The 24,588-nt window shown below is 36.2% G+C and overlaps 1 protein-coding gene across 1 annotated transcript in view; it reads left to right on the plus strand.

The window, feature by feature from the left end:
* MIB1 (MIB E3 ubiquitin protein ligase 1) overlaps positions 1-21,634 on the plus strand; it is a 94,177-nt gene extending 72,543 nt beyond the window's left edge. Inside the window, exons 15-21 of the mRNA XM_040264717.1 lie at positions 653-814; positions 2,900-3,081; positions 4,569-4,761; positions 9,121-9,199; positions 12,040-12,153; positions 13,744-13,844; positions 16,222-21,634. Of these exons, the coding sequence (XP_040120651.1) occupies positions 653-814; positions 2,900-3,081; positions 4,569-4,761; positions 9,121-9,199; positions 12,040-12,153; positions 13,744-13,844; positions 16,222-16,362 (972 nt within the window). The 3' untranslated portion in view covers positions 16,363-21,634. The remainder of the gene's footprint in view (positions 1-652; positions 815-2,899; positions 3,082-4,568; positions 4,762-9,120; positions 9,200-12,039; positions 12,154-13,743; positions 13,845-16,221) is intronic.
* Positions 21,635-24,588: the final 2,954 nt, after the last annotated feature.

Genomic DNA, 24,588 nt, shown 5'->3' on the forward strand with positions numbered 1-24,588 from the left:
TAGAAGAATTTTGAATATTGTGATTTGGTCCTATTGGAAATACTTAAAATATACCAACTCACATATCTGAAATTAAAAGGAGAGAAAAAAATGTCCTGAATTTCCTCCAGTTATTTTGATCTTAGAGTAGAATAATTAAGCTGCATATTGATTCTTGTTTTTTCTGCTGTCCCTAGTTCAGTATGTTTGAATAATCAAGCTCATCATTATTTGTAAGGAGTCACAGGGATCCAGAGAGGTGGCAAGCAAACACATAAGTTAACTTTCATGGCAGCCCCATCAGATAGAGCTCTCACACTGTTACTTTAATGTTAATTTTTTTCAGCTTTATTAAGTTGTAATAGACAGATGGAAATTGTATACATTTAAAGTGTACAACTTCATATTTTGATCCAGGTATACATTGTGAAATAATCACTATAATTAAACTAATTAACATAGCCACCATCACACAGAGTTTGTGTATCTCTTTGGTGAGAACATTTAAATTCTGCCTTCTCAGCAAATTGTAAGAACATGATACAACACCATGCAGTGGGGGTGCTCTCCAGAGCAAATTCATCTTATGTAACTGAAACTTTGTTACTTTAGATGTATTATAATTTCTTGTGGGTGGAATACTTTAGGAAAAAGAGACATTTTTCTCTTTTAGCTTTTGGTCCGTGCAGGCGCCAAGTTAGATATTCAAGATAAGGATGGGGACACTCCTCTGCACGAAGCCCTGCGGCATCACACTCTGTCTCAGCTGCGTCAGCTTCAAGATATGCAAGATGTGGGGAAGGTCGATGCTGCCTGGGAGCCATCCAAAAACACGGTGAGCAAAGAAAGATAATCGTCACTGCTGTGCCAGGAGGAGCATCTTTTAATGCAAGGTCTTATATTTATGGCTCATTGAACCTGCTTCTGATCAGATATTTCATCAAAAGTACAAATGTAGAAATTTAGTTTATGAGCTAAACACTAGTCAGTACTGACTGTATTGTTTGCATTCTTACTAAAAGTTGTTTGGTTCTCCTTATGCAACGTAAGCCATTCAGACAGAATTGTTGTGGTGTCTTCGTTGTGGTTTGGGGTTGCATTTCCTTATGACTACTGGTATTGAACATCTTTTCATTTGCAGGTTTACCACCCATATATATTTGACAAAGCTGTCACTTCAGACCTTAATTTATTATGTTGTTGAGCTGTTTTCTTACTACCAATCTGAATCAAGTTTCATATCAGATATGCTTTATGCACATACATTCTCCCAGTCTGTGGCTTGTCTTTTCATTCTTTTAATGGTATTTTTTGAAGCAATAGTTTGGTTTTTATTTTCAGACTTTAAACGTTTTATTTTGAATCGGCGTATAGCCAGTCAACAGTGTTGTGGTAGTTTTAGGTGAACAGCAAAGGAGCTCAGCCATATGTATATATGTATCCATTCTCCCTCAAACCCCCTCCCCCCTCCAGTCTGGTACATGACATTGAGCAGAATTCATGTGTAGAACAGTAGGTCCTTGTTGGTTATCCATTTTGAACATAGCAGTGTGTACATGACCTTCCCAAACTCCCTAAGTATCCCTTCCCCCCAGCAATCAGAAAATTTTCTAAGTCTATGAGTCGAAAAATAGTAATTTTAGTGAAGTCTGATTTAGCAATTTTTTTCTTTTATTGTTTGAGTCCTGAGAAATCTTTGCTGAATCTAAAGTCACTAAGTTTTTTTCCTGTTTTGTACTAGAAGTTTGTAAAGTTTGATCTGTTACACTTAGGTCTGTGATTGATTTTGAGTTAATTTTTATATACACAGTATGAAGTATGGGTCATCTTTTTTGGCTTGTGGATATCATCATTCCAGTCCCATTTGTTGAGAAGACTATCTTTTTCTACTGAATCGCTTGTTGTGCCTTGATCTAAAATCAGTTCTCTTCTGTTAATCTGTGTCTTTAGCTCTGTAATGCCAACGTACTGTCTTGATTACTGTAGCCTTATAATAAATGTTGAGGTCAGTCCAACTTTCTTCCTGTTTTTCAGAGTTGCTTTACTATTCTAGGTCCTTCACCTTTGCATATGAATTTTAGAATCATTTTTAAGAATGTAAAAGGATTCTGAGACCAAAGTGTTTGCTAACTGCTGCCTGTCTTTCTGTATGACCATGGCTAAATACTCTAACTCCTATGTGCCTTGTTTTTCTCATTTTAAAATGAGGGGAAGGGAGTAACTACCTCCGTAAGGTTGTAAGGATTAAATGAGTTAGTTCATGGAAAGTGCTTAAAATCTCTATCAGTGTTACTAGTTCTTATGACTGTTTTCACACAAGATGTGTGAGTCAGTAGTTCAGACGACAGTAGGACCTGATCTGTCTCAGTCTCCACTGTGTGTCTCAATCCCTAGTTCTTGGTTCTTCTCTCAGCTCTCTCTCCCCTTGTTGTTTCAAGTTGGTTGCTAACAGCTCCAGGGCCAAGTTGTTAGAAAAGAGAGTACTGTTTCCTCAGTATCTAAATCAGAAGTTCCATTCTTGAGTCTTATGGGCCTTAATTAACTGGATTTAGATTATGTGTCGCCCCTGAACTAAGCCCAGATGAAGTGAGTATCTGACTGAGCTGGACCACCTTTGGTTTCCTTCTGAACCTGGAGGATGGGTCAGTCCTCATACTGTACACCTGAGGACGCTAGGGGTGGGTAAGAAGGGGATGATACTAGGACTGCGCCCCGTAAGTGTCCGTCACGTCTCTGTAGTGTGCATGCTCTTTCCAGACATTTTCTTATTCACACATACATGTTCATATATACATGCATATATATATACACAAGCACACACCACACACACACAGATGTATGTATGTATGTATATTTGGTGATAAGAAATGATAACAGATTCCTAAAGGGGAAAATAATGACTCTTTTCATATGATTTCAGTTAATAATGGGACTTGGTACCCAGGGGGCTGAGAAGAAGAGTGCGGCATCTATTGCCTGTTTCTTGGCTGCTAACGGTGCTGACCTTAGCATCCGAAATAAGAAGGGTCAGTCGCCACTTGATCTCTGTCCTGATCCAAGTCTCTGCAAAGCCTTGGCAAAGTGTCATAAAGAAAAAGTCAGGTTTGTATTATTTATTTTCATAAAACCTAATATTCTGTACATAAAGTGTCATGTGGTTTCACAATTAAGGACTTAGTTCTTGTCATTAAACATTTTAGTAGTTTACCCTTGAACTTTGTACTTTCTTTCTTCTCGTAATTTATGGGTAGTGATGAAATGACACCTCTTTGGAATTCATACATAGAGCTGTGTTACAGGGAAATTAATATAATGAAGTATTGTTTTATTGAAGTATAGTTGATTTACAATGTTATTTTCTGATGTAAAGCAAAGTGATTCATATATACATATATATACATATTCTTCCATTATGGTTTATTACAAGATACTGAACATAGTTACTTGTGCTATATAGTAGGACCTTGTTGTTTATTTTATATTGAATATGTAGTAGTTTGTATCTGCTAATCCCAAACTCCTCTAATTTATCCTTTCCCTACTCCTTTCCCCTTTGGTAACTGTAAGTTTGTTTTCTGTGTCTGTTTCTATGTCTGTTTTGTAAGTCAGTTCAGATTGTATCATTTCAGAGTCCACATAAGTGATAGATGATATTTGTCTTTCTCTGACTTACTTTGCTTACTGTGATAATCTCTGGGTTCATTCATGTTGCTGCAAATGACTTTATTTTATTCTTTTTTTTATGGCTAAGTAGTTGTATATAGAGGTATATACATATCTTTAAGTATGTTCTTAAGGAACATAAAATTCTATTAGAGAAAGACAGAATGTATCTGAAAATATATAGATAAAGGCACTGTAATTACTGCAATAATAACTTAAACACTGTGGGAGGGGTGTATGGGAAATCACTCTGTGTGTGAACATGTGAGCATGCGTTTTCATGAGTCTCTGAAGATTGTAGTAGAAACATTGTGTCCCTTTTCTGTAGCTGTAGTTGGTTGTGTATATGTATTTCTATGTCGTGTATATATATTTTTGGATGTGTTCTGCCTTTCTGTAATAGAATCTTTATGCTCCTTAAGGATAAACTTAAAGAAATGTCAAAACAGCAGCTGCAGTGACCTATTTTTCACAGTTCCCCGTCTGTTGTGGACCCCGATGATGCTTCCTCTGTCTGTTCCTAGGGCAACTAACATGGGCTTTAGTTAGGATTTTTGTTTTATTCCTGTGTCTTGTGTCTTCCTCAGCTGGTTCTGTATAGATTAAAAAAGATTGAGTGAAACTGTTCATGTTAGTTTTTTTTTAAGCTAGTGTTTTTGATTTCTGTGTTAGAAGATTCACCCTTTTTCACTGGGTGAGGATTTGTTCAATTGAAATTGAATTGTGCTATATGTACTAAAAATGCAGAGAGGTAGAAAAATATAATATATACAGTGTTTCATATACAGATGATAAGGCTTAGTTTTTAAACATAACTAAAGTGTTTATGCAAATGAATGATGCTCTAGGTGTTTTAAAACATTTTAATTAACGAATTTCTAACAAATGTTCTGATAGGTTTGATTAGAATTACTTTCTTTTATTAGTGGTCAGGTGGGCTCTCGAAGTCCTTCTATGATCAGTAATGACTCTGAAACCTTAGAAGAGTGTATGGTGTGCTCCGATATGAAGAGAGACACCCTGTTTGGCCCGTGTGGGCATATTGCTACCTGTTCTCTGTGTTCGCCACGAGTCAAGAAATGCCTCCTCTGTAAAGAGCAAGTTCAGTCCAGGACCAAGGTAATATGTTTTTCATACAGTGTTTTATTATTGTTTGATCTCTAAGATTATATGATGCCGTGTGTCTGTTTTAATTTTGTTCTTCCTAAGCAAGATCTAAACATGGGAATGTATTATTTATACATTTATCAAGACACCAGTTGAAACATGTGAACTACACTATTAGTTAAAAATAAAAGTTGTCTACTATTTTACTTTCAGAGTCCCTTATCACCTAAAGATGTGTTTAATTCCACTTTGTGGTTTTAGTTACGTGTATATTACAGCTCTTTTGAGTACATGAATTGTTTTGTATTCCTCTTTGTAGAAGAGGATTTTTTTCAGTAGAATGTCACATAGTCTGGATTTATTTGATTGTGTTACCATGGTGTTCTTTGTTTCTATATCCTTTGTATTTCTTTGAACTGGAAGTTAGATCTCACAGCTTGATTAGTTTCAACTTAGACATTTTTGGAAAGAAAACTTCGTAGATGATGCTACTCATTTGATATTGTATCCCACTCTTCATTAGGCAGATGAAGTCTGATAATCCTGTAATTCCTTATGGCCAAATTCTGTATCTCTGAACTTTTTATCTCATCTGACTCCTTTTGTTTTTTGAGAAGCAGATTCTTTCTGAGTTTCTGGTTTCTTTCTTTTTTCCCCATGTAACTTAGTGCTTTATCATCTTACTCATTTTAGTTTATGAAATAATTGATTTTCTTTAGTTTTTCTTAATGTGTGTATATGTAAAGTGAGGTTTAAATTTCTTACAAATAATTTCTTTCAAAGTGAGTAGCTTAAATCAAAAGATACTTTGGTTTTCTTTGGCTTCATTTATGAAGGTTATACTCTTTTCTTGTTCCCTTGTTGTTCTTTTTATTTTTCTCTAGATATTTCCTAAGCTATACATTAACATTCATTATTAGAAACAAGTTGGCACTAATTCTCATGATGAACTAGCTGGGAGTGACTTGAAAGGTGAAATCTTGCCAATGCTTCTTGCATTTACATAGAGCTTCTTCTAAGACTGTATGTTTTTTATGATCCAAATGACTATATCATTGGTAAAGTTTTAGGCACAGGAAAAAGTTCCAGGAGTTATTTTGGGGTGAGAGGTATTGGATCAGTAGTACGTGTGTAATGGTTTCACCTGTTTATAAAGGGGAGAAGGATATGCTGGCAGCACTCATTGTATGCCAGGCACTGTGTCGGCATTTCATATGCATTACGTTGGTGTCAACCCTGCTTTAATAAATTAATGTGAATCGCTTTACTTGGTCTTTATAATTTGCTTTAGTTACCTGCTGACAGAGTAACAGTTTGGGAAAGAATCTGAAAGAATAAAAATTTAAGTCATTCTCTTGTTTTTGGATTCTGTGTATTCTGCTGTTGTGCTTGAAACTTTTTGTTAGATTAAACCCTATTTCAAAAACGTTTCTTGAGCACTTGTTTTATAACCAAGTCAGAGATGTATATGATAGTTCCCTGCTATAAATTAGTAATCTCTTGACAAACTATGACTTAACAGTAAAAGGTACTCTTCTGTATAGGGATGTCATCGGTGCTTTAAGAGAGATGTGAAGTGAGTTCAGATCCCAGGGTTGTGTAAAGCGGAGTCTCATCTTATAACTGTTATTGATCCTCTGGTCACTCTGGTGTTTTCAATTGAAAAAACTGAATCTCAAAGAAGTACACTGACACTTGGGTCTTGAACTCAGTTTTCTTGATTCTTAAGTCCCTGTTCTTTCCTCTGTGTTGTGATATACAAACAAAATTAAAAACAATGTCTACTAGAGAGGGTTGATAGAACAGGAAGGTAGAAAGGAAGGAATATATTGTTACTCCTTTTTAGTCCAGTTCTGAACTCCAGGAATCAGAAAGCTTTCTATTTGTATTTTAAGTCACAGAATTTTCATTCCTGTGCTAAAGTACGAGAACTTACATATACCCTCCCTAACCTCCTGTTTGTCAGGTTGGTTGTGGAACCTTTGTATATAAGGAAATAGTGACCCCAAGTGGCTAAAGGATCCTGAACGTCTTCATGAAGATAAATTGTAAAACTGTTGTTTGGATGAGGAAGAATAAATGAGCTTGGTCTGTTTAGCAATTAAAGAAATACACGTGAAATTATGAACTATTATTAACCATTCTCGTCAAATTAGCAAAAACAAACTTCAAAAATTGCTAGCCAGGGAAGTGGGAAATGAGTACTCTCTTAACACTGCAGGTGGCTGAATCACTGGGTTCACTTTTTTTTTTTTTTTTTTTTGAGAGACCATCCTGACAATATATATACAAACCTTTACAATAAACATGCTTTGATATAGTAGTTCCACTCCTGGCTATGTAACCTGGGGAGAAAATCCAGAAGGGGTAACATTTATGCTTGGAAAGATCTTTTTAAAGAACTAATAGCTGAATGGGTAAGTGATTATTGGTTTGCTAGATTATTTTAACATCTTTATAAACAATTCAGATATAGTGACAGTTGTGTTGGGAATCAACACCTCTTTTATATAGTGAGGAGCAGAGAATCATCATGTGTTAGACACTGATTGTATATTAAGCATTGAACTAAACACTTTACACATAGTATCTAATTTATTCTTTTTTTTTTTTCAACTGTCACATTTTAATGTTTGGCCAGTATTTAGCATGTGTAATTCCTACAATATTTATACGAAGATACCCCTCACGTAGAGATGGCTGAATCAGTCAGAATTCTAGCTGCTGATGTTTGGGATATTCATTTCTTCTTTCACCCAGATTGTGCCTGCTTTTTTTTTAGCTTACTAACCAGCAGATAGCTAACGCACACACCTTTGAAACTGACCATGGTCCTCACTCCTTCCTTTAGAGAAAGGAAAGACTTTCTTGGGAGCTATGAACAATATACCTGTCTCCAGGGTATGGGTCCCGTAGCCACTGTTCCAGAGTCTCCCTGTTTTTGCTCCCCTTCCTGTGGTTGTGCTGGTGCACTGCATAGTGTTAGCAGCTTGGGGACGTAAGGTCATCGTTCCCTTCTTTGTAGTCAGACCTTGAACAGGCCTAAAGCCTGGATGTGTAATCGTAGACTTGGAAAGACCACCCTGGTCTTGCATTTTATAAGCTGTAGGAGACTAAAATTTGTTTCTTTCAACTGTTTTATATCAAGTTAGAAACTTAGCAGATATCTTAGATTTCTTCTTCTCTATTCTGTACATTTTATTAGTTACCAAGTCTTCTTAAATATTTCTCATAACTCTTTCTACTCCTCTATCTTATTCTGTCTTACTTCAGATATCTACCCCCCCGCAAAAAAAAAATCTGATAGTTAGAATTGTTCTAGGATATACCTCAATAAGGGCCACTTAACTCCTCTCCCTGTCTTCTAATTGACTCTTACTACCTTGTGAAGAAGGCTCGTTCTTTATTGTTCAGAGTTTTTAAAAGCTTCATCTCCACAGTGTTAGGTAACTTGTTAGTACTGGAGCTGGAATTGGAACCCAGGAACATTAAGATTCTGACCAACCATGTCTTACTGCTTCCCACGAAGTTACTATGTCCATAGCAAGGTCTAAGTTGGGAAAGTCCAATATTCGGTTGTTTAGGTGAAGAGTATTCTTAGGTGGACAGTATTCTTAAGTGACACAAGTAGGGGTGAATGTGTGTCAGAAGGAAGGAGGATGAGTGAAAGGTGAAAGTGGGGCCAAGGGTGGTGGGCAGGTGGGGGTCAGAGAACCAGAGCAAGCTTAAGAAATGATTATACACGCAGAATGCAGATTAAGTGGAGAAGAGGAAGAAAAACTGAGGGAAATCATGATTACTCTCTGGAGGGCTGTGGCTTTAGAGATCAGGGGAAAGACTAGTTCAGAGCTCTGAGCTTCAGCCAGTGGCTGGGGGGAGGGTCCATGTTCTGGGAAAGGATGTGCTAGGTGGCATTCCTCAGATGTGGATCAATAAACCCCTCCCTCCCCCTCCTCAAGCTTTAGCAGTCTGGCTAATCTGGTTAGATTTTTATGAATGTTAGAAATCTATCTTATCTCAGTCATTTGTCCTTTTAATGTTTCTTTCAAAAGTAGTTTAAGCAAAAAAAGAAAACTGAAGTCTAGTCTGTTCTCCCTGACCTCGGAGGAAGTGGAATTTTCGGTGTCATTCTTTCAGACAGGTAGGGAGACTGAAGTAGAACGAGGCCAGCGTAGCTGGGGTGTTTAAAAAAATGTGAAAATAAGTGACCAAGAGACTAGATAGAGGACAGAGGAGAAGCCTGTGGTAAATTCCTCTGTGTGGAAGCGTTTCCTTACAGAGGAGCAATGCATTTGGATACAAAAGGAGCTGTTAGAGTCACTCGGTTTATTTGTAGATGTTCACACTTATGCTGTACCCTCTTTTTCACAGATTGAAGAATGCGTGGTATGCTCCGACAAGAAAGCAGCTGTTCTTTTTCAGCCGTGCGGACACATGTGTGCTTGTGAGAGTAAGTAGCCCAAACAGAACTTCCTCAGAATTATCATAAAAATAGAAAGTGAAGCAAATTATATCTTTGAATTTTTTTAAAAAGCAACTCACGAACAGAGGAGTTGGTAGCCTCTGGGACTCCCCATTTGTTCTCTGTACAGATGTCACCACTGTCCCTCCTTAGTCCCGAGTGTCAGTGAAAGCTGGAGGCACTGCATTCCCCCAGCTCAACTTTTTATTTCATTTGTGTGTGAGCACAAATGAAATAAAATGACCTCTTCTCACATACAGGAGAGATTTGTTTCCAAAAATGAATGTTGAAACATTTAGTATGGCCTTTTTCCATGTATAAAATGAACGTGTCTTCATTGGTCTACACCTTTGTGGAGCCTCTCCTGTGTACACTCTCCACTGCTGAACCACTCACAGCAGCTATTTGGGGCAATAATTTCTGGCCTTCTTAACCTTCCTTAACCTCTATGTCAAGAGAGCTTATAGAAATCTTTTCTTTATGGAGGTAATATTAAAATTTAAGAGGCATTTTAACCTTTGCTTTTACCTATCTCCCTTGTTCTTTGCAAGTTAATATATTTAGTATTAATGTTCTCCCTTTTAATTTTTACTTGTCAGTGAAGGATTTTAAACATGTTTAACAGTTTATACTTAAATGGGCCCAAGCTAAAACATGGTGTTTCCTCTTATGAAATAGTTCAGTCACTTAGGTGTTGGTTTTTAATATAAAATCTGACTAAAGTAACAACTGTGTAATAGATTAATTTCATTGGCACAGATTTGCTTTAAGCATTGGTTTTTTTTTGGCCACTTGTCAACTAAGAAATGATCAAGGTTTTCTGCTGTAACATTCTGCTCCAAGTTAATTGTTTCTGTTTACCAGAGACTGGTATAATGGCTATTATCAGCTGTCAGAGGGCAAGAAGAAAGAGAATTCTGTCTTAAGTAAAAAGAGCTCAGGTTATGCAAGTTTTCATAGCCTGGGAGTTAGCCAACATTTTCTGTAAAAGGTCAACTAGAAAACATATTTGGCTTTGTGAGCCCTGTGATTTCTGCAGTAACAGCTCAGCCCTTTCCATCTGCTTGCCTCTGCCATTGTAGTGCATGAACAGCCTTAAACAACATGTAAGCAAATGGGTGGGACTGTTTTCCATTAAAACTTTATTTATAAAAGCTTAGTGACCAGTTGGGTTTGGCCTGCAGTCTGTGGTTTGCTGACCCTGTCATAAAGCTGGTTATAGTTAATAGTTGGTAATGTGGACTTTAGAGCCTTAGTGCAATATTTTCCCTCAGGAGTTCCCCAAAGTTTTTATATTTTTGCTTTAGAATATAACGAGAGCAGCTGCTGATCTTATTGAGTTCTTAATTTGTGCCAACTATTGTAATCTCTTTTTGAGTATTTCCTCATTTATTTTCATAAGAAACCTAAAAAGTAGATTGCTTTCTCCGTTTTACAGATATCTTGTTATTGGTAAACATATATTTGCTAGAGAAGCTGAAATTGCAGGGAAAAAAATGTCCCTTTCTCAAGGAGTATATAGTACAGCAGGTGGTCCAGTCTCCAGAGCACAGTCATCAAGGAAGGAGAAGTTACAGCCCTTTGGACAGGCTGAAGAAAGATTTTATATAAATAATATAACAACCTAACTTAATAGTTACAGGAGTTTGAAATAATTTGTTGTTGTTCAGTTGCGAAGCTGTGTCTGACTCTTTGTGACACCATGGACTATCTCCTGGAGTTTGCTCAGATTTCTGCCCATTGAATAGGTGATGCTATCTATTTGAAATAATAGTGGCTACATATTACTACTCAGGCTGTTAAATTATAAATTCAGGAGAAAAAGTCTGCCCTCAGATTGAAGACAAATCCCAAACCAGTTGTCTGCTAGCAGTAGCTCCTACCTGGTTCATCTTGCCTAGGCCAGCACCTGACCCATCTCCTTTTAGGCCTTGGCACAAGATCGACCTTGCCAGAGCTGCTCTGTCCAGCAGCATCAGCACTGTTGAGTCTATAGCCCCCTTGTCCACATTGGTGACTTTATGCTTTGTTAAGGTTTACTATCTTATCATAAAGATACCCTGCCACAGTTTTTGTTATTTTTCCTGTTTTTGAATTGACAAAGACACTTGGTACCATAGGCTAAGATACGGAATATACTTTTCATAATGCTGATGGGAAAGGATGTGTTGAAGCACTATGTGTTATTTTATAATTATTAATAACTTTAGGTGTAACATTAATAGTCCATAACATAGAATTGTGCCTGAGAATTTCTTCTTTGGGTGGGAAAGCATTCTACCTCTAATATAGAGTATTAGAAAGATAGTCCATTATGATGAATTGTCCTGACTGCTAACATTAAAAAAGTAGTCACTAATTTTCTTGTTAGATTGCATCAATTTGATAGGAGGAAGAGAACTGTATAGTATATTTTAGGAATTTAAGAGACTAGTGATAAAATACTTAAAAAAGAAAGTAGTTTTCAAAAATATCATGCTGGCAGCCTTATAATTCTTGTTACAGTAGTTAAATTCATGAAAGGTCTCTCCCTCCTTTGTTCTTAAGCCTTAAGATCTTGAAATATTTATGTTACATATTTTTAAAAAAATATGAACCTTCCCCTCAGTTTATTCCAGTGTATTAGAAAATGCCGTTATTTTCATAATGATGGGCTTTCTACTCTAGAGGCTACCAGTGAAAAATATGCTTTCTTCGGTAGGTAACATCCTGAGAAGGTAGAATTGTGTATCGCTGTAACTTAATGTTTATCTCACTGTTAAATGAGTGGAGGAAGGCAACCCTGTTCATGTTTTCTTCTGTGAGACGCGTTGTGTTGCCATTTGCAGACTGTGCCAGCCTGATGAAGAAGTGTGTGCAGTGTCGGGCAGTGGTTGAGCGAAGAGTGCCCTTCGTCATGTGCTGTGGAGGGAAGAGTGTAGAGGATGCCTCCGATGACATCTGTAAGTGGGTTTTCTGACTTTGTTGGGACTTTGATAGGCATAGCTTCTCATAGGGCACTGCATGTCTGCTTGTAAAACAGAGGGTCTGTGAGTTGAATCTGCAAGGAACAGGCACATTATAGGAAACCTGAAGTTGGATTTTTCTAACTTGTGATATTTTGAAGCTTTAAGCATTAGTCTTTTAAGGAAATAGCCATGTGTGTTTTATAACAAAGTATTGTTGTGTTCTTAAATATACTTTGACTGTTTTTAAGATGCAATTTATTGTGTCTCAGGGCAGGAGGACATCATATTAAAAATTATTTTTTCAGTTCACACATGTATTAATGTTATTCATTTATGTAATAGGTTTACCTAGTGTGTTTAATTATTTTATGAAATAGTCATTATTTGTGGCAGAGTAACTATAGATAAATGGAAGTGTAATCTGGTGGCTCAGATGGTAAAGCGTCTGTCTACAATGCGGGAGACCCGGGTTCGATCCCTGGGTTGGGAAGATCGCCTGGAGAAGGAAGTGGCAATCCACTCCAGGACTATTGCTGGAAAATCCCATGGACAGAGGAGCCTGGTAGGCTACAGCCCATGGGGTCGCAAAGTGTCAGACACAACTGAGCGACTTCACAAACACAAAACACAAACAAACCCAGTGAACAGTGGAAAGATGAAAAGTAAGTTATTTACCTTCAACCTTTCTGTACAGTTGACCCTTGAACATCATAGATTTGCACTGCCAGGGTCTACTTAAACTTGAATCTTTTTTTTGGCCACACCAAAAAAAACTTGTGGAATCTCAGTTCCCCAACCAGGGATTGAACCCAGGCCACAGCAGTGAAAGCCTGGAATCCTAACCACCAGGCCACCAGGGAACTCCCAAAACTTGGATATTTTTTAGTAGTAAATACTACAGGACTACATGGTTTGTGTGTGGTTGGCTGAGTCCAGTAATGTGAAGAAACCATGGATTTGGAGGGCCACTATAAGTTATTTGTTGATTAACCCTTGTGTTGTTCAAGGGCCACCTGTAGTACAGCGGTATAAAAATAGTTTTCATCTCTGCACGAGACGTAAACTGGATGGTCTCTTTGATTTCTTTGTTCTATGTAGGATGAGGAATAAAGTTAGTGTAGCCAATTTGTTTTTATCACCAATAGAGCAGGGTAAAAATCCTGGGGACAGATTAACCAGAGTAAAAGTCCAAGTATCTACAGAATAGGACAAGTGAGGTAAAAAATTTCCCTCCATTTAGTAGGTATCATGGACCTTTCTTTCACGAAGTTCCTCATCTCGGATCAATAGCAACAGGAGAGCCTTGGAAAACCTGGAAGTCTCTTTGTAGTGTGGATTATTGTCCACCTGAATTAAACATAATTAGAAATTAATGTGTAAACCTATTTCTTTTTGAAGATTATAAATGAAGAACTTTAACATGAATGTCACTGCTGTATCCATTGTCCACATGGGGAAAAAAGTTTTTTGAAGAGCATTCAAATAATAGTATCGTGTTTTTAATAAATAAAACAATAATTTTGAAATAAAATCATTTTTGCTTCACAACAGTCATAACATTAAGATTCTTTGTGTGTGCTTTAGCCAGTGGGAATATTCCGGTGCTGCAGAAGGACAAGGATAATACCAATGTCAACGCGGACGTGCAAAAGCTGCAGCAGCAGCTACAGGACATCAAAGAACAGGTAACGGCGCTTCTCCACAGTGAAGAGCGACTCCCAAGAGCGACTCCCAAGAGCGCCAGTGCATCTTTTTCTAAAAAAGTACTAGCATTGTCTATAGCAAGCGTGGTTCATATTAGTGTGTCACTTGCTGTATTTGAATATTTGCAGTCAGCAAGATCTGATTAGAAGATTTCACCAAGTACTTGACAAAATAGGAGACTCACCACACCCAACATGAAAAAATTCTCCATCACACTTTTCCTGCCTGTCAGATTGAGGGGGGAAGTGTTAGAAACTGTCAGTATCGAGTGTTCAGGCAAAGTACATAGCAGCCGCAACTCACACGGTACTGATGGGCATATTAATTAGTAAAAGCACTTTGGTAAAGTTTGTTGTCATCTCAAAACTAAATAAGATTTTGTTTGGGGATGAAAACTTGGAAAAAATAATCACACAGATAGTGTTTAAAATCAAAGGATGGTGGTTGTTTTTGGCTGGGACATGGGGGCAGTTTGATGAGTAGTGATGGTTCCGTTTCATGACCTAAGTTATTTACTTAGATTTGATTGGTTTGTGAGCTTTTATTAAACTGTACATTATGACCTGTGCACTTTTATCTATAGATGTGATACTTCAATGAAAAGGAGAAAAAGATACACACACACACACACCCTCCATAAGAAAAGCAAGGGAAAGATAAATGTTAAATTCAGAAACGTCATTATCAGTGAGGGGTAGGGGACGGCATATCCATGCCTAAGCTGGGTGGTGGTTATTTGTTTCTTTATATATTATACATACCAACAGACGTACTCTTTCATATCTGCTTAATATTTAATAAAAGCAACATTAAAATGAAGACGTTACCTAAAACTTACAGGTTCTGGTTTTTAAAAAAGTCTTTTTTCCTTCTTATCTTACCATTTGACCCAGCAATTAAATCTGATTTAATTCAAAGGGTTGAGCACAAAGGGTATTGTTCAGTTGGCAGTCACATCAGTGTTGCCATGCAGTTGTTCAGAGTTCCACTCTTGTCTTTTCTATCTGAAGTTTTTTCTTTCTTAGATAATCTTTATGTCCATATTTTATCACTGAAGTATTTAAATAGTTAAAACTCATTTTTTGTGGAATGTTGTAGTTTCTTACCCCTTCAGGGTTACCAAGAGAAAGCATCTGAATAAGTCTCTTTAAATTTTAAACCTCCAATCTCTCTCTCACCCCAATGTCTCTTTAAAAAACAAAGATTTATTTTATATGCTATTAAGGCTATATTAATCCAAAGTAACTTACCCTGGACTGCACAGATGTGTTTACTTTTGGAAATAAGAGTTATTGATTAACTACATAAACCTCTGGGAAGTTTAATGAAAAAGAAACTATTTTAGTTTTAAAAAGCTACTTTGGCTTTTTAAAATAAAAACTGATTTCTTTATCCCCTTTCTTCTCAAAACTTCAAAGATAAATGTGAAAGTTTACCTTGGAAGAATGGAGCCAGCAAGTGAGACTGTAGTTCTTTTTTTCTATTGCTTTCTTCGCGATGATTTCTGATATTGTCAGCGTTGGTGATTACATTTTCCTATAGACTTTAGGCCTGATTTATTAATCTGGACATTTTTATTTAATTATTTCATTTCTGTGTTATTTGGGAAAGGTATAATTCAGAATGAAGTATTAAGATAGATAATGTTTTTATAAATGTAAAATGTGCTTTGGGAGTGTATGTGTGATTTTTTTCTAGAAAATTTCATAGAAATGTACTCCTGAATTCTTCTAAGTTGATGAAGTTACATTTAGCAATAGCTCAGGTTAATTGTTTTTAACCAGAGGGTCTGTATTGAAGGCAGTGCAGTGCAGCTTCATGTCTAAAAGCAAGAGCTCTGGGGCCACATGCGTCCAAGCTCGCATTCTGGCTCGTCTTTAGCCTCACCAAGCCTCAGTTTCCTCTTTTGATATGAGAGTGATACGTGCTTTGGGCCTGGACCACATCTCGCATCCTGCTTGGTGTGTGTGTATGTTCTTAGCAATATCCTCCACTGCTTCCTGCAATACATTGTGTCATTTTCATACAAGAACAACCTGGTACCTAGAGTTGGAGAATCAGTCAGACTGAAGGGGCTGTTTTCATCCTTTTCCTATTAGATTTTGGCATTTGCATTTTTACTTTTATGTACTATTTATTTTATATAGTACCATTTTATACTGACCTGACAGTACAGCCAGTATTTCTGTTTTTATAAGGATGATCTTAAAGAGTCACAATTTTAAAAGTGTCCAGCCGCCAAAGATTATTTGACTACAGCCACAAAAAAATTAATGACGTTGCAGAGTTGTCAGATTTTACTTTCAAACTAGAAAATAGCTCAGCGTTTATTACTTTGTTTATTATCTCATATTGCAGACAATGTGCCCTGTGTGTTTGGATCGTCTGAAGAACATGATCTTCCTTTGTGGCCATGGGACGTGCCAGCTCTGTGGAGACCGGATGAGTGAATGTCCCATCTGTCGAAAAGCTATCGAACGGAGGATTCTTTTGTATTAACTAAGAAACCCCCTGTGTTCTGTTAGCTAAAATATTTTGGCCATGAGATCTTAGTGAGCTTTTTAAGCTAGTTGGAGGTTCTAATGAATTAATTTTTAATCTCATAGTTTCTTTGCTAGAGTGTAATTAGACTCTAAACGTACCAGAACAACTACAACAAAAAAACTCTACAAAACAGTGTTTGAAGCTGTGTATTTTTTGTTTTCCTTTCAGTTGAAACATCAAATCCGTGTAATTCATATAATTTGCCTTCTGCATCTAAGGGAGAAAGTCCTTTAAGGATCTCCTGTTATTTTTTTGTTTTCATTGCATTTTCTCTCATAGTTTATAAACGTTAGACCTCAAAAGATGTACTTCCTTATGGTCAGCTGTCTTTCAGTTTATCATGATTTTTACAGTGTGTTGACACAGGTACCCAGAAAGGTCATGCATCATTTGAAAGGTGCAAGTCAAACTATTATGTTTCATATGTTAAATGATAAAATTATAGTACAAGTTCTGCATGATTAAAAGAATACTGAAGTGAGGATTCTCCTTATAAGGTAACATAAAGTTATCCAAATGATTGTCTCTGAATTCTCAGAGTAAATGGAAATACAGAATGAGAGAATAGTGACTTTGCGTTTAACTTATTTTCTGGATTCAAAGGAAAATTGTTTTACTTGTTTCAAAATGACTGAGACATGAAAGGTTAAAAATAAGCAATCACAGTGGGGAATTGAAGGCAGGGCGGGTGGGGGCATCCAATACAAGAGTGCTTATTAACTGTTATAATTGCCCTTCTTCCCTTAATTTGTACACTGTTTTGTTCAGCTAGCTTGTGAAAAACTGACTGTGAAAAATGGGCCTCAGTTTCCCCTGTGGTTACTTATTCAGGCTTGATCTGACCAGTGAAGTGGTATTGCTCTGGTTGGGCCCCCAGGGTTCAGTTTAACTTTCCTGATGTGCTGAGTAGCAGTAATCCGGGAAGGGAAAAGCACTGTCCTCAGTAGGCAGTGCTCCTTTCTCCTCTGCGTCAGTTCTGCCAGCGTCACTGTTTCTATCTTCCTCAGAGGGCTCACTTCCATTATCTTTTAGACAGTAGAGCTGACTATAAAGAAAACAGTCTCTCATCATACCTAACAATGGGGATATTATTTAACCTGCCAGCAATATCCAAGACCTTGTAAATAACCGGTGATAGAAACTTAATTTAGAAAGAATGACTAGGATATTTACAGAAATATGTCTGATTATTTGTGTTTTTGTTTTGTTTTACTCTGGAGCATCTAATTATTTTTTTTCTCTTTCAACATCTGGAATGAATATACACATAAGTGTTTTGGGGTTCATTGCTGCTACATTATACAAATATCACCTGTTTACAGTAGTATCTACTATATGTGTATAAGTTTACTCCTAAGATTAAGTATCTTTTTTGTGGGTTTTTTCCCCTTTGACTTTGGTTCTTATTTCAGTTCTTCTGCTGCAACAATTAAATTTGAAAGTACAAGGTCTCTAGCCCTCATAATATCATGTTTCTGGCTCATTGATGCCTGCTGCCTCTGCAAGTCCTGGTGAGAGCAATGGAGCACTTTGCTGCCTTTCTAGTCTCGGTAATTCCATATCTGTGTTTAGTGGAGTTGACTTATCATTTAGAATGCAAAAATTTTTATAAATTTTAAATTTGAAAATTTACATTGACTCTACTTAGTTACCTAATAACAGGCTACTGAGGCTGTTGTTGAAGCCATATTTTGAAGTTATAAAAAGATAGAACATCTGTCCAGTGATGTTCACATAGAGAGACACACTATTTTCTTTCAGATCTGTAGACAGTGTAAGTCAGGGTTTTCCTTCTCTTCCATGTGCTGCCCACCTCTTTTTCCACAAGGTCGATTGTAAGGAGGGAGCACCTGGCTGACTCGTGCATAGCTTGACCAACCAGAGACTTGTATAGTCCGGAGCTTTACTTCACTTAACTTCTTATTATAGGTCTTCTGAGCTACAGGGCTTAAGCTTACATCCCTAAAAGGCAGTTTCATCTTCCAGACTAGCTTATTTCCTCCATATTAAAAATATAATAACCTGTAAACTATTATAAAAGTTATAAAGTCACTGTAACTGTACTGTTGTTGTACACTTGCGGATTTTCTCCATTTGTACCACTTTGAAATTTGTCTAGTGAAAAGAAAATGTTTTTTCATTCGTGTTTTTATGCACCTGAAAAATAATTTTAAATTTATTTTCAGTTTGTGAGAGAGAATAAGTTTAAGAACGTCATTATTTAAGTAACTTTCCTCTAATTCTATGAAACTGCTACCTCTCATGATACGTCTCAGCAGTACTCCCAGTTAGGACGTGTCCTTGTCATGATCATCTTTTTATCTTGTGCTTCGAAGGAGCTTTTGCTTTTCCTAGAATCGTTAGGAAAAAAAAACCACCACCACCAAAACTGACATGCATTCACTCAAAAACGTATTTATTGGGCTTCAGGAGCAAGATACACAATGGTGAAAAAATTGTCAGCTTCTAAGCACATACAGAATCTATCATGCAGCCATTGTGTATTTGAAGTATTCTTTTCAAAAAAAGGGATCTAAAGATACTGATAACATTTCTTCCTAATGTTTTGGAAGAGCTGTCATTAGGGTTCCCTCTCTGTACCCCCTCACCTCTACCATATTTTTTCTTTTATTCTAATATTGTCAGCTTTGTGACCCAAAACATACACACAACTTAACCAGATGGTGCTATTCTAATAGTTTTTCTTCCCATAATTTAACATTCTTGCTGTTTATAATATAAACGTATTTCATTTTGTTGGGAGCAAGGAAGTTTTTCAAGAGAAGATCATTTTGTATTAGTATTGGAAAATTATATTACATAAGTGTTTTAGTTTAGCTGGCCAAATTATGCTTGATTCTTTGTAAATTCAAACATTGCAGATTGACCATCTAGCTACTGAGGCATAAAATTAATTGATAATGTTGAAAATAACTTTCTTAAATTTATGTTTTTGATGGCTTTATCCTGTAAGAGCCTTTAGCAAATTGCAATGCATGCTGCTTAAGATTTGTCCAGTTCAAATTTCACAGCTGGCTAGGTCATTTTTACGTGGCAGAAATAGATGCCCTTGTGTTGTAATGTGTTGCCCAATGCTGTTTTTTGTTTATTGTGAATTTTGGACCCTTTTGGACTAGGAATTATTTAAACTTATGAACTTGGAGAATTAGTGATGGAATTGGATAGAGGGGATGATAGGGATTGCAGTAAGTAAAAAAAAGAAAAGTCAGTTTTTGAGTTTAGAGAAAAATGGAGATCATATAGATTTTATCAAAGCAACAACTGTAGAAGTATATTCAGCTTTCTCATTTTGCAGAATTGAAACTATACCCATTAATCAGCAGTCTTCTTCTCCCTCCTCCAGTGGTATAGAATTTTGATTAAATATAAATGGAGAAACACCTGAATATCTTAAGAGTTTGTATTTGCAAGACCTACAGTGATGGTGAATAATCAAGTTTGGGGAAGACAGAATTTCTCATCTCCCTCCCAGTCATCATCAGTCGTAATTGAGTAGGTTTTAAATATCTGTTAATTAGAAGGGTTTATTTAATTTTGAGTCAGAGGGGAGAAACACACTTTTTAAACATTGTAATTAGGTTAGCACTGAATTTATACTAAATTGACAAGGTATTAGAACTTCTCAAATTTTGTGTGCCTTGTTGTTGAAAATGTCAGTTTTCTTTAAGTCTACTTGTAACTGTTTTCAAGATGTCTTTTTCCTGTCAAAAAGGCATCCTAATTTTATTTGCTTGAGTATTATAATAGGAATGCTTACTGATATTACTTGATGAATCATGTATAGCCTTGGAACCTTTACATAGATGTAAAACTATAACAGTATTAATTATAGTTGTACTTCTTTAAAACACTAAAATTGAGGAAAAGCTATTTTCTCATGTATACATTGCTTTGCTACAGCAAGGGGCACATTTTTTAGGTTGAGCCTCAGTGTGCTGTAAGTGGCTGGTTGTGGGTGAGACTAGAGCATGAAGATATGAACGAGATGGTAGAACTGGTGAGTTAAAGTGTAAGCTGCTGCATGGGCGCGCTCTGCCTCCTTTTCTGCTGGAGTATTTTCCAGCATTTGTTCATATTTGTGACTAAGGAGGAGATGGAAACCTGAGGTTAAAAATTGAGATTTTTATTTTGTTGAGGAAGCAAAGATGACCTGCCACATCAATTTGGTGCCTAAATCTGTAACTACAAGTTACAGTTAATAATGAAATGTGTAAGAGAGATAATATTGCTGAATATTTTTTTTTCTTGTGTAGTCTATTTAGTTTTGTTTCATAAACATGACTTCTTCCCTCCAAAAAGCAAAATGGTCTTGTAATTTTCTATAGAATAAACAAATGTGTTATTTTGTCTGAAATCAATAATTTCAGGAAGTTATTGAAAGTTCTGACTCAGGGCTTTTTAACAGTTTAAATAATTGTTAGTTATATTTTGGAAAATCCATCTACATAATTCTTCAGTGCCTTGAAAGAATTATTAACTTGGCAGCACGACTAAAACTTTATAGAAGGTGGTCTTTGGTGTGCGTTTATCATCATACACACATTGATAAGTTGTATTTCTTAGCTCATGTAATAGCGATTCTGCTTGTGTGCTAGGTTTGGGTAATTCTTTAAAGGAGGTTTTCTTAGATTTGCACTTGATCATTTTTTTTTTTAATGGATTATTTATGGCCATGACACTGTTACCAGGAAAGTACTTCTATGTTAAGTCATTATGCCAAGTCATGTATCAGTAGCACCTGGGAAGAGGAGCTAGAGTTCATACCTTTTGCTGTTTTAGCAAAAAAGGAGAATCTGTTTGGAAAACAGGTTGTCTTCCTCTCAAATGAAAAGAAGACCTTTTGTTGATATGATTCGGTTAAAAAAACTTTTTTTTAAGAAAATCATGAATTGCATGACACTCTAACGCTGGTCTTACTTAGACTGAATCCACAGAATTTTCTGTTCAGTATACTTGTGTCATTCTAGATACTTTATATTTAGTGATAGAAGGCAGTTTAATTGACTCATAGCAGTGTTTTGCTTTGTATTTTTTCCAGTGTTTTTTAGCTTTCATTTGATTAAAGTCTTGTTTGTGAATATAGTTTTTGTATGGCAAATGATTCTCATTTATTAGCTTTCTCTTAAAAAATGCTTAGCAAGAGCTAAGCTTTTAAAAATAAATGCAAACATTTACCAATAATAAAGCGTATGATGTAATATCATTATATAATGCTTTTCGCTGATCTTTGAAACTATTCTTTATAGATGTATACATGAGTTTTTATTCTTTATGGCATTTGAAAACAAATCTCAATACATCAAATCTTTTTATTGGGAAGGAAATTGTCATGTCTTTGAGAAACAAGGAAATATATCTCCAATTCTATATAAGACATGGGTGCTCACGTCTAGAAGGCTCTCATGGCAATTGTTTACATTTAAGGTACCTCTCTATCAATGGGGCCAAAGGTTTTCCTATTTTAACACCTCACATTCTCAGGATTAAGAGATATTTTAAAAGTAGTCTAAAGGATAAACTTGATAGAAAATAAATCGACTAGTCATGAAAGACTCAGCTTCTTCTATAAAAAGTTTATTTCACTTCACAACTCCAGTGTAGATTTCGTTTTCAAGAGGTACACATTTTAAAACAATGATTTACTTGACTTTGTTAGCATTTTGTGACTAAATCAGTAGTAGAAGGGTTTGTGGGTTATTTTATTTTTCAAGTTAATAGAAGTACTTATTTGTGAAGTTACTGGGAGGTTGCCTAGTTTAGTTCTAAAATTAAGTATGTATATAACTCAGATGTTTAAGAGGAAAACATCTAAAACAAAAACTTTTTAAAATTGTTTATTTGAAAAAAAGCCTATGTATTCCACCTTTAAAATTGTGAATTAATTTTTTGAAAACCTCTAATTAACTGTATTTGGGGGCTTATTTCTATTGCTGTATAATTAGACATTTCATGGCAATATTTTTTATTAAATTGAAACTCTGTATAGGTTTTTAAAATAAACCCATTTTAGAAAATCTGATTTCTACTTTTTATCATTAATAGGTATTCATTCAGAGAAGTTAAAATTGTTAGTCTTACAGTGTAGCATTTCCCAGAATGACTAATAATGAAAACTTTTAAATGGTACATTGCAGAGCAGTGATAGGAGTTTAAAAGATAGAATGAGTGCGTGGGTTAAAGTAGAACACCAAAAATGATTCTCCCATAAATTAATTGCTAAAGAATGATCATCTGGCTAATAGTTTTTTTCTCCTTATAACAAAACTAGTTGAGAGATTTATTTTTATCTTAAGGATAAAAAGATGATAAACATTATATGAAAAGACAAGACAAGACCTGGAACAGTGACTGTCAGTCCCAGAGTTGATGCTATATCCCTGCAGCCACTGGGCAGTGCTGCCTTTGCACTGATTTTAGAATCAGATACCATGTACTCATGCTTAAAATGCCCCTTCATGTTAGGTTCTCACTCTTAGATACGGCGACTCTCTGAAAGGCAGATTTTTCAATCAGTGTAAATATTATTTATTTCTCATACGTTTAAGACTGTTGACCTTACTTCCTTTTATTTCCACAGAACAACAAGTAATATCTTGAGTGAAATATTGATGTACAGTTTGGGAAAGCCTTTATAGGTGAAGTTAACCCTGATTTAATACAAAAATAGACAATTGAATCAGAGTGTCTTTGGCTGCTGACCATGGGCAAACCACACGGAAGAAAGACTGAAGTTCACAAAGATTATTTGCCGTTAGTATGAATGTGATAGTGCAAGAGTATTGTGTTAGTTTCCTATTGCTCTGTGGCAAATTACCATGAGTGTTTTGGCTTAACACAGTAGGAATCTGGGAGGCCAGAAGTCTGACTTGAGTTTCCCTGGGCTCAAATCAACCTGTTGTCGGGGCTTTCTGGTTGCTCTTAGGGAAGTTTCATGTCCTTGCTCTTTCTAGTTTCTGGAGGCAGCCCACTTTGCTTGGCCCCTGTTTGTCTTCAAAGCCATCAATGGCTGGCTGAGTCTCACATTGCATCATGCTGACAATCAATGCCTCTTCTGCCTCCTGAAATTTTCCACTTTTAAGAATCCTTGGGACTTCCCTGGTGGTCCAGTGGTTAAGATCCTGCAAGCCATGCCGCATGGCCAAATAAAAAGAAAATCTTTTTTTTTTTTTTTTTTTGCCCAAGGCAAAAGAATGAATGGGCAAATGAATTGATGAGAACTTTCAGCAAACTAGGAACAGAAAAGAACATCCTCAACTTGATAAAGAACATCTACAAAAAACCTACAGCTGACATTATTTTGAGACTTAGCAACTAGGTGCTCTTTCCCCAGAAGGTTGAGAAGGAGGCAAAGAGGTCCCCTCCTAAGGTCTTATCTAATGCAATAAGACAAGAAAAGGAAGTAAAAACTATACAGATTGGAAAGAAAGAAAACTGTCTGTAGATTACATGATTGTCTATTTGCAAGTTTCTGAAGAATTGACAGGAAAACTCTTGGAATTAATAAGCGATTATAGCAAGGTTGCAAGATAAAAAGTTAAATGTACAAAAGTTAACTGCTTTTCTATATACCAACAGTGAAAAGTTGAGATTCGAAATTTAAAATAATATCACCTGTATTTGTTGTTTAGTTACTAAGTCCTGTGCAACTCTTTTGACCCCATAGACTGTAACCCACTAGGCTCCTCTGTCCATGGGATTTCCCAGGCAAGAATACTGGAGTGGGTTGCCATTTCCTTCTCCAGGGGATCTTCACAACTCAGGGATTGAACCCATGTCTCCTGCATTGGCAGGTGGATTCTTTACCACTGAGCTGTCAGAGAAGCCCACCACTTACATTAGCACCCCAAAAATACTTGTGTATAAATAAAACATGTGAGAGATCTATATGAGGAAAACTATAAAACTCTGATCAATTTTTTAAAATCTAAGTAAATAGAGATTCCATGATTATAGATGGAAAGAATCAGTATTGTTAAGATGTCAGTCTTCCCAACCTCATCTATAGATGCAATGCAGTCCCAAACAGAATCCCAATGGGTTATTTTATAGACATCACCAAACCAATACTACGGTTTATATGGGAAGGCAAAAGACTTGGAATAGCTAGAAAAATACTAAAAATGAACAAAGCCATAGGACAAACAGTATCTGGCTAAAGAC

This window comes from Oryx dammah, unplaced genomic scaffold, assembly GCF_014754425.2.
Source record: "Oryx dammah isolate SB20612 unplaced genomic scaffold, SCBI_Odam_1.1 HiC_scaffold_22, whole genome shotgun sequence".
Classification (NCBI taxonomy): Eukaryota; Metazoa; Chordata; class Mammalia; order Artiodactyla; family Bovidae; genus Oryx; species Oryx dammah.